This window comes from Megalops cyprinoides, chromosome 24 (genome assembly GCF_013368585.1).
Source record: "Megalops cyprinoides isolate fMegCyp1 chromosome 24, fMegCyp1.pri, whole genome shotgun sequence".
Taxonomy (NCBI): Eukaryota; Metazoa; Chordata; class Actinopteri; order Elopiformes; family Megalopidae; genus Megalops; species Megalops cyprinoides.
Genome location: NC_050606.1, coordinates 12,514,874 through 12,526,107, shown reverse-complemented (window position 1 = coordinate 12,526,107; position 11,234 = coordinate 12,514,874). Strand labels below are relative to the sequence as shown.

The 11,234-nt window shown below is 42.0% G+C and overlaps 1 protein-coding gene across 1 annotated transcript; it reads left to right on the top strand.

The window, feature by feature from the left end:
* LOC118771195 (5-beta-cholestane-3-alpha,7-alpha-diol 12-alpha-hydroxylase-like) lies at positions 1-2,079 on the top strand. Its single transcript, XM_036519104.1, has one exon. The coding sequence runs from the start codon at positions 1-3 to the stop codon at positions 1,525-1,527; it is 1,527 nt and encodes a 508-aa protein (XP_036374997.1). The 3' UTR covers positions 1,528-2,079.
* Positions 2,080-11,234: the final 9,155 nt, after the last annotated feature.

Sequence of the window (11,234 nt, the reverse complement as noted above, 5' to 3'; positions counted from 1 at the left end):
ATGGGGTTTTGGCTGCCGGTTCTGCTTGCCTTGTTAGTCTCTGTGATTGGGGGGCTCTACCTCTTGGGTGCCTTCCGCAAACGGCGCCCTGGGGAGCCGCCGCTGGATAAGGGACCCATCCCTTGGCTGGGTCATGTCCTGGACTTCCGGAGGGACACTGCCAAGTTCCTCCAGAAGATGAAAGACAAGCACGGGGACATTTTCACTGTGCAGCTGGCCGGCTTCTACTTCACCTTCATCATGGACCCGCAGTCCTTCAGCGCTGTGATCAAAGAGGCTCGGACCAAGCTGGATTTCAGCGAGTTCGCCAAGCAGCTGGTGGAAAGGGTGTTTGGCTACCACTCCGAGGACAATGAGCACAAGGTCCTGCAGATGACCAGCAACAAGCACCTGATGGGCGACGGCCTGGTGACCATGACCCAGGCTATGATGAGCAACTTGCAGAACCTGATGCTGCACAGCGTGGGCTCTGGGAAGAACCAGGAGGTCTGGAAGGAGGACGGGCTGTTCCACTTCAGCTACAACATCGTCTTCCGTGCGGGCTACCTAGCCCTTTTCGGCAACAAGACCGACAGCAACCTAGAGAAAGCCAGAGAGATGGATCGCTTGGAATCGGACGAGCTCTTTTACAAATTCCGGAAGTACGACCAGCTCTTCCCCAGACTAGCCTACGGAGTCCTGCCCCCAAAGGAAAAGATGGAGGCTGAGAGGCTGAAAAGGCTGTTCTGGAACATTCTATCAGTGCAGAATATGGGCAAGAAGGAAAATATCAGTGGCTGGATCTTGGACCAACAGCAGTACAGAAGTGAATGGGGAATGGAGGAGTCCATGCAAGACCGCTATATGTTTGTGCTTCTCTGGGCATCTCAGGGGAACACAGGTCCCTCTTCCTTCTGGCTGCTCCTCTACCTCATGAAGCACCCCGAGGCAATGAAGGCAGTGAGGGAAGAGGTGGCTGAGGTGCTGAAGGAGACAGGGCAGGAAGTAAAACAAGGAGGACCGCTGATCAACCTCACCCGGGACATGCTGCTCAAAACACCTGTCCTGGACAGCGCAGTGGAAGAATCCCTCCGCCTCACAGCCGCCCCTGTCCTCACTCGTGCAGTGCTGCAGGACATGTCACTCAAGATGGCGGACGGCAAGGAGTACAACATTCGCCAAGGCGACCGGGTGGCCCTCTTCCCATACACTGCTGTGCAGATGGACCCCGAGGTCCACCCCGACCCGCACACCTTCAAGTACGACCGCTTCCTCACACCCGAGGGTACCAAAAAGACAGACTTCTACAAGAATGGGAAGAAGCTCAAGTACTACACCATGCCCTGGGGTGCTGGTGTCAGTATGTGCCCAGGCCGCTTCTTTGCCACAAATGAGCTGAAACAGTTCATCTTCCTCATGCTCACTTACTTTGACTTTGAGTTGAAGAACCCTGACGAGGAGATCCCCCCCATCGACATCAGACGCTGGGGATTTGGGTCCATGCAGCCAACCCAAGACATTCAGTTCAAATACAGACTGCGCTTCTAGACTTTGCTAGAGATTATGCTGGATTTTTAAAGTGACCTTTGTCTTGAAAGACTTCAAGCTATTTGCTTTTTTCCTGCTCCGTAACATGTCGTCTGAGAATAGTATTACTTACGCTGCCTGATTGTTATGATTGTGATTACATTGTAAAATATAACAATGTTGTTATATTCAAGTGAATCATTTTATAAGGTGCTATAAAATAGCTTCATATTTATGTTTTTAAAAAGGAGTGAGTGATTTCTGCATGTGAGAATGTATGTGTGCTTTGCTGGTGGTTTTGCTTTTTAGTTTTACATTGCTTGCACTGCTCCAAAAATCCTTTGCTCTTTACTGTATCTGTAACACATTTAGAATACAGCAAAGGTAAGACTTTTTATTCCAGTTTCAGTTATTGTTTTTTTGATATTCTGAATCTGTTTGACATTATTTGACTGGATGTATAACATGAACTTGCACAAGCTGTTGGTTAAAAACAGTTCACAGTATATTGTTAATATGTACTCTCTGATCTGTGCACATCACTACAATATTTTTCTGTCAATAAAGCTGACATAGACAAAGTGTGTATTATTTAATGTTAATTTGGACCTACTTTGAAGAAAAGGTGTTTATAAGCAGGATTTAAGACGTAAGCTATTCTTGTTTATGTTTGAAGAGCAACTATGTGGTTAAACCTGAATGTCTCTCAAAATGTGGTGTGGTGAGTGTGTTGAAAATCTTTGGCTTTAACTCAGAGCTGAAAGGGGATCCTCATGCTTAGCACAGGGTCATTGTTGAAAATTGCAGGCATTTCTTTCCTCCTTTTTCTTTCTTTCTTTCTTTCTTTCTTTCTTTCTTTCTTTTTCAACAGCGTTGAAAAGTAATCCCCATGAGAAGTGTTCACTAAAGCAGCAGAGGTCTCTATCATGTACAAAATTCAAGATTTTTAGTCAGAACTGATTCTGTAAGTGTATCATGAAGTAGGAATCACTCTAACAAAACACAAAATAATTAGCAAGAGCAGAATAAATAATCCAAACTAAATAGCAAATGCAATTTTGATTAGGAAAAAAGTTATAAAAAATAAATATAAGACAATGAATAAGACAATAAACTTTTCCAAATGAAAAGCAACTGTAAAAATAATTGCTACTGATAATAATTATTAATGCTACTAAAAATTGCCTTGCAAATATAAAGAAATAGAATTGTCATGCCTATATTCATGCCTTGTCTGTCACGCCAGACTGTTGTGCATCCACAATTACTCTACACTTATTACAAACTTCTCAGCACATATTGCTGCCACAGTGCTTTAAACCCATTGTCATTTCTCTCAAACGGGAGCAAATTGATCCATTTCAAGACACTGTTTTATCTTTTCAAAATGTATGCAGTTGAGGCTATGCTTGTTGAATGGATTTCTCGGAATTTCCCTAGCCCTAACTATTAGAATAAACTCCGCTTCAGTAATTTTACAGTCACGTCACCATTGCAGTCCTTCCTGTGTATCATGAACATAAAATACAGAATTGCATAATGAAACGAAATCAAATGCTTAGAGCAGCAGCATTGCGTAAGCATTTTTGCAAGTATGGAAAACGCATATGCAGACGTACCATCACCCAGTACAGTACACACTTTATTTACCAGTGCTGAGGAGAGCCCTGATAAACCTTGGTTTTTCAGAATTACTGTCTCACAGATTGAGATCTGAGATCATGGCACCTTCTTGGCTACTGTCCACACCCATTGCAACAGCCTCAGGGATCTGCCCAATGTTGCTGTAATCTGCTGCTGCTTTTGCACAGCCATTAATGTTGCAGTGCCATTATTATTGCAATTTTGTTGGTGGTGTTGGCATTACCACACATGGAGAATAATCACAATATAAGTTTTTTTTTTTTTTTTTTCCCCCTCAGGTGGCATTTGACATAGGGCTTTATAGAAGACAATGGTGTTTAAAAGTGAAGCTGGTGATTACAAGTTTTCCTTTCGCTTAGCTGTAAGAAAAGATGAAACCTTTGTAATTTAGTTGACTCAGTGTTTGTTCTGGCCCCAATGTGGTTGAATGAACTTTCTGTAGCAGTCAGGACAGCATAGTTGCTGGCCACCTTCTGTCAAAGACTGCACTTCAGTTCCCCTACCCAAACATGACATACCCTTCCATTATTTGCACAAGTTTACAGTAAGGTTTGTTGCAGTCAAGGCTCTTATTAAAATTACAGCTCTGAGCCTGTTTTCTGAGCCTAGAACTCATCCTTCACCGAGGGCATCATGGAACTGACTCACCTATCAGGCCAAATAAGCCTCAGAAAATGATAGTGGATATTAAGAAAAAAAAGCATAGAAAGTTAATCATCTATGGAGCCAGTCTTTCTAATTGTGGCACCTTGTTTTAATGACAGATATGTTTTTAAATGACTGACATGTGGCAGGGTGGAGGGTTGATGCTGAAAACATGAGACAGATGTTTCTTTTTCCTGGAAACACAGCTGGAACATCAACTACATTAATTAAACAGGAAAACACAATCAGATAGGACTGCAACTGAATTTCCTGTTTTTGTAACGGCTCGGGTAAGGACTCAGTCGCAGACCAAGAGAGCTTCAGGTTCCAGGTGGGTTTATTAATAACATCAGGCAAGATGCAAAACAAAAGCGGGCAGGGTCGAAAACCGGAAGGCAGTCCATGGACAAAAACAGGGTCGGGAAGAGGAACAGGCAGGATCAGGAACTGGGCAGGCAAATGATCAGGCAACGGGACAAGATGGCAGGCAGAAAACGAAGACAAAGAGCAGACAGAGTCAAACACGGTGAAAACAGAAATCAAGAAAGCCGGTGGGGACGAAACAGGTAGGGTAGAAATAGGGCTGGGCTGATGAGGAGATGGGATGCAGGTGGGCAGGCAGGCAGGTGAAGGTAATGGGGCAATCAGGCGGGTGGAGACCAGGCGGGGAGCGGGGCGGGGCTGGAACACAAGGAAAACAAAAAGCACATGGACAGGGAAAAACAAAAACACCACAGCTAGGGGGGCGGAGCCCTGACAGTTTTCTCCAATTCTTAAGTTACTGGCCATGGCATAAATGCATAAAATCATCATTGTTTGTGAAAAAAACATCTCAGCTGTTGCATTAACTAACTAACTGCATTAACTATTTACTGTGGATAATGCAACCTATATATATATATATATATATATATATATATATATACACTCCACTGCCCAGTGGAACATGAGGTGCCACAATACTAGGCCTCCGGTTGTACAGCATATCCCATAAAAGCCAAAGGACACTCTATCCCCTGAGGTAAAATGAGATTCCTTTACACTTACATAGTAATATAATTTTTTGCAAGGCTGCACATTAGTAGGTTATGGTTTTCTGGCAAGTTATGAAGTCAATGAAAGTAACAATGCGCTGACTTGCACTGTTGCATCTACAGAATCCAAGTGTATCTGTGAACGGAAACGATGGAAAACTGTTAGTCAGAAACTGCTTAACTAGCCTGCAAATGAATGGGTCTTTTCAAGAGAGATTCCCAGGCTTATTGTGGAGTCGGGAGGCATGTAAAGATTAAAAGGAGGTTGTTTTATTTTCCACTAAAGAGGCACCCTGAAGTGGAGTGGTCTTGAGAGGAAGTCCTACAGGAAGCAAAATGATAATGAGAACAGACTGGCCAGTCACCCCGCATTAGGCTTCTCATTACTGCTGAGTCCATCGTCGAGACACGAAAACGTATTCCCGGCCCTCGTGGTCCAGAACGCCTTGTGTCACACGTTGCACACACAGGCAGAGGGGCACACACGCACGGCGAGACAGCGGAGTCTGCAAGCATGCCCCGCCACCATGCGACCGCTCGCATATTCCCAGTTTCACACCTTCCACCCTTTCCGTGACGCACTGGAGAGAAGCAGGGGACTCAAGGTGGAACAACCAAAAAACCCTCTTCACAAATGGCTTACTTTTCCCGGAGAGGAACAGGGTGGAGAAGCAGTGCGGATGGGTCCCACAGCCAGTATTCTCGGAATACACACAAAGAATTCGAACTGAACTTTGGATCAGAACCAAGTTCCACAATCCATGTAGATAAGGGCATAGCTGTGGAATGATTCACTCGGATACTCACACTGAATCTGGTTTCAGTCAGCCACATTATGTGTGCATAGTTACCAGGAACTGTGGGACTGGCTTCTTGGATAAAAAATTACTGGAATGGGACAAATAATCAGTGCCATGTGAGAAGGGAGCAGTGGTTGTCCCCAATGCACAGAGGGAAAACTTGAGTGGATTTGACTGCCCCTCCCAAATAGCAACAATTAACTGATGAAATGAATCATGGACTATAAGTAGAGGTTTTGTATTACTTGGTTCTAACCTGTCTCAGTCCAGGAGCACAAAAAAATGACTACACAGTCTAATATATTTGTCAAGCCATTTAGCTGCGAATAAAAATGGCTTTACAAATATATTAGACTGTCATTTTTTTTTCCTTCGTTTTGATTTCGCATTTGAATCAGAAGTGGAAGTGGCTTTAGACTTACCACTTCCACTTCTGATTCAAGCCGGAGCCTTTTGGACTTCCTTTAATTGACAGCTGGTGCCCCTGTATTTGTCACTGTTAAACAGTGCTTGATAAAATGCAGATATCATCATGAATGTTAAGAGTAATCAGAGCTGATATCAAGAACTCAGCCCATGCTAAAAGACATGCTAGAGGCTTGGAAGGGCAACTTCCTCCAGTGCATTCAGATGAGATTCTTTCTTGCGAGGATTGAGGAGTTCTGTAACAATGTTACCACCAGCTAATCAGCAGAAAGGCTAACGTAAGATATGATTACATCATGCAGTATGCAGGAAAACAGGCCAGCGCTGGTCTCCACAGGGACACAAGGAGCTCCTAGAGGGCTGTTATGCCTGGCAGTGTCTCTGGAGGGAGAAGCATGGGAAGAAAATTAGCATGGTGTCGCTCTGTTAGCCAATGCCATTAACTGAGCAAATGCCAGGAGATGTTTGTTTCCCCAATGATCATTTTTAATGATGGAATGCACATGCTATATTTGGCCATGCACACATGCTTGGGTGCTCTACATTTCCGCATATTTCAAGGATCTTCTATATTTATCAGATATGGATAGTGCTGGCAAGGCCAGAAACATGATGAGGGTCACTGAAGAGTGAAGTCAAGTCACCACAAGAAACATCATCTATTTTGAACAGTCTTACTTTTATTTGTAGGCTAAAGCTAAAAAATGGTCATACAAATTGTGTCTTTTCTTACATAATTTAACATCATTGACAGAAAGGATTCAATCTGATTTTGGTGTGAGACTCATGCTACTGCTTTTGGAATTTATCCCAGAGTAATAATAATTAAAGGAACAACTTTGACTTTTAATTATGTGGTAAATGTAAAAGCACTAACAAGAATGTGGATGTTCAGACAGTGTGTGATACTGAGTTGCTGTTTAAATTAGTGCAAACAATAATTCTCACATACAGATGCTGGAATACAAAATAAAAGTAACATGGGTCTCCTCATTATTACAAGCAAATTGTTTGCTATATAGTTCCACTTTACAGCAGCAGCAACGAACGAGGAATCAGTTCCTTTCAGTGGAACTAAAATGCCTTCATGAAACTGTGGAGTAACAAATAAACTGACAATATGGGATTCATCTGGCTATCAGATGGGTTTGCTTGAATGGCCCATCATTACTTCAAGACAACAATTCATAAAACATGGAACTCAATACGTTTTTGAACAGCCAACCCTTTCGCTCCTATTTCCAAACTGGCAACTATCATTATGGACACGCGTGTGTTTTTTCGGGGATGAGTGCTGCAGCAACATTAGCCAAAGGCTTCCGCCAAACCTGTCAGCAGTGTCTTTAATGCTTGAGACGGGCAGCTGTAAAGGTGTACAGACAATGGACAGTAGACTGTAGACGATGGACTGTTGGTGCCTGGCTATCACAACCACAATTGTTTGGTGTTAAGGGTACATCCCCATGCTGCGGCGGTGCCGCACATTGTCTGATGATGTCACTATCTTATACAAATTGACTTTTGTGACACTGTGAGCAGCCAAATTCTTCCAGCCATCACATGCAGCCATTTTATACCCAGCTGTCCTTCCACTCCAAAGCATGTACTCGGAAGGTTAAAGGATTGTCTTTTTTTTCCTTGTTTAATTTTCAATTAAATTTTTCATGAAAATGTAAATATTGACTTGCATTCACACTCTTTTTCGTTATATTTTTACTTTGAACATATCTGTGAATATTTGGCTGAGCATTTTTGAGAACACACATTTTGAGTGCATGATATGGATTAATAACTATTATGATATAAACAGTTGGAGGTTGTTGAAAAAGGAGAACATTAGTATACAGCAGTATACTGAGTTTGTGGTTGTGGTTTAATATATAAGTACATAATGGTGCCACAACCATCATTTTTGAAAAAAAAAAAAGCAAAAATAATGGTTACATAAAAAACAGAGTAAGTTTTTGGATTGAATTAGTTAGCTGGTGAACCTTATTTACACAGAACTGAGCACTGTAGTTTCCAGCTAAACAGCCATCTGTAACTAATATTCAAAGGTTTGGCTTTGGCTCTGGCTCTAAATGTCCTCTGCACCTAAACAGTGAATTTCCATTCCAAAAAAAAAAAAAAAAAACTGACAAGCCCTACTGATGCTATAGCTTACATGCAGTTTTACTTTTTACAGGGATACTGCCATCCAGCAAAAATGTGGTGCAGATGGAACCACAATTAAACAGGTTTATTCACTGACAGAAACAGCATCCACCCATTATGAATGCTTCCTTAGTCTCACTTCTACCCTAGTCACCTCACATTGTTGCTACTTATAATCTTGCTTTACAAGACACTTCAAAATAAGTTTTCTTTGCTTTTAAGGGCATACTTTTTTCATCCTGATTGAAAATTCATTGTTTGCCTAAATTGTTTTTATTATTATTTCTATGTGCATTATAGTCAATTTTCTGTGAAAATGTACACATGAGCGCTTTATGTACAGTAATTAAAATTGTGACAATACTTTTAAATAGGGAGCAGGTGTTGCATAAGCAAAAGTGTAGTGTAAGGACTTGAAGATCAGATGTACACTGCGAACAACCCAAAACTAGACTAAACAAACCGAAACTATTGATTTCTTTTGGACACAGAAATCAAGCATAGCATGATGACCTGCGTATGATAACCTTTGGTGCTTTCACACAACAGTTTGTTTTTTGGTACAGACAAACTGTCATTTATAATCAGCTTCTTTTCCGTCAGTGAAACAGCCGGAATTAGAAAGGCCATCCCACGCATGCATGTATTTCTTTGCAATTTCTTTACTTTGCTCTGCGTTGTGCAGCGTTCCATGTGAAACCACTGGTCTGAAGTCATTCTGTGATCCTTCCAAAAATATTTAAAAGCTTCCATCTGTGTAGCTGCCATCTGCCCTTTTACGGTTTTATCTGCATAAATAGCTAAAAGGCCTTGTAACATTTTAAAACTCCCCTGTTAAACAGAGCCTAAATAAAAATGGTTTTGTTCTACTTTTCCATATATGTAAACCATATTCCTTTCCATGTTTGTTACCAATGCTATTACCCATGCTATTACTTCATGTATTAAAAGGTGTGGCAAATTGATATATGGAAAACACAAAACCCAGGAAAAGTGTTTGCTAGCTCAAAACATGTATCGTCCTTGAAAAGGCCATTGACCTGATTGTATTCTTGTGTAGTGTGATAGAGATTATGCAATGGCTACATAAAATTTTTCATCTGCTCAGTCATGTGAAATCAAAGGCCGATGCCCTCATTTAACCTGTGACTGGACGTGGTGCTGAAGCCAGGTGAAAGGTTGGCAAATGACACAATCTATCTTAATCCAAGCCATCAGATATGTGATTGCCAGCATCTATAAACATAGATGACTATAACTGTAAGAGCTATAAATTCATTTATACAAGTTATCAATGGAGTTTGTACAGCTGTTGTAAAGCAGTGATCACGGATGGATGCAGATATGTAAGGGCATTTTTACATTCAGTAATTTCAAGTTAATCTGCAATCGCAGATTTTGGGATGTCTGAGGTTGGTACAAGTCTGTGCCCTTAATTCTGTGGGAAACATAAATTCTGTCAGCCACTGATCCCAGTCAGTTACAGGTCTCATTGTACTGCATGTCTGAGAGCAGTGTGCATTCTGAGTAAAGCCACAGGACACTGGACAAAGGAAGTCAGAACAATTTTGCCAAACAAGTTCCTTAAAATACTCCTGTGGTGGAGCTGCCACTCTGGCAGTTCATCTTAGTGCCAAGTCCAACCACTGCAGACAGAGGGGAGACAGGCGACAAGCCTTCGCAGGACCCAGCATACCTATACATAAATGAGAACTGAGGGGCATAATAAATAGATATGGAAGTTTAATAACTTAAAGTCAGGAGGACAGGGATTTCCTACATCCATGCCTACTCTCCCCAGACCAATCCAAACCACCAAATGATGTATATAAACCACCTAATAACCTCCTTCCCAATGCATCATCCCTCCTGCTCCCCTGTATCTCACCTCCTCCCCCTCTCTCCATCTTTTGCTGTAATCCTCCTACCTGTAGGTCTCTGTCTGGGGAGTGTTTAAACGATTTCTACCTGGGTTTGACCTGCTCCTGAGCTGGATCCAGAGCTCTGCTGTCCATGCCCTTTGGCGAAGACCGCGCCTGGAGGACTGGACTCCAAGTCAAGCCAAAGATCACAAACCTGCTTCTCATTCGCTGTAACTTTTTCCACTAATAAATACCCTTAAATTCATTTCAGTCATCCTGGAATTTGGTGTCCTAGTGAAATACAGAAGGAAAATTGTCATGACCTTTCAGCAGCAGAATGGGAATATGTTCTGCTGCTATGACACTCCCTCTACAAGAGCGACCCAGAGTACAAAACAAATATATTTCTTTCTGCTTCTACAGTAATAGTAATACTGTCTTTAAATGTATGTGTGGTGTAGTGGTAATGAGCTGGTAATAAAAAAAAAAATCACTGGTTTGATTCCCCACTGCAGCACTGCTGTTGACCCCTTGGGCAAGGTACTTAGCCTGCAATATCCATCTGTATATGGACAAAATTGTGACCTACGTAAGTCACTCTTGATAAGAGTGTCTGCTAAATGACAATAATGTAATGCAATATTCCAATGTTGTCGACTGGTTTAGATGCTTTCAGATATTTGCCCAAGGATATACTATCACAACATGACCCGCTGCCCGCGCCAGAGCACACTCCTACTGTATCATCGGACAAATTTCGTTGCATTAAATGGGTGGAATTGGCTGTGTACTTTAAAAGTCGTTGCATGTAAATAAAGTGCTTGTTGCCAAGGGAATTAGATATCTTGGACGGTTTACACTATCTTTAAGCTACATTTAAGGAGAATTCTAAGGGATCTCCCGGGTCTTGTCTGCCGATACCTCTGACGTCACTCTATTAGTTGTCGCTTGGATGCCTAATGAACGTATGCCAGCTGCGTAGCAATGCCCAAGTGATTTAAAAATATTGCGACTAGTATGTGCATATTGCATTGCTTTCAGCTACATCAGTTGTGGTAGAACAACAGACGCGTTGCACCTGATGCTTAATCGATGCATTCCGTTTGTTTTGTTAAAGATGAATGCCGAGAAGGAAACCAGTGGTTCTGTTACCGATATTGCTT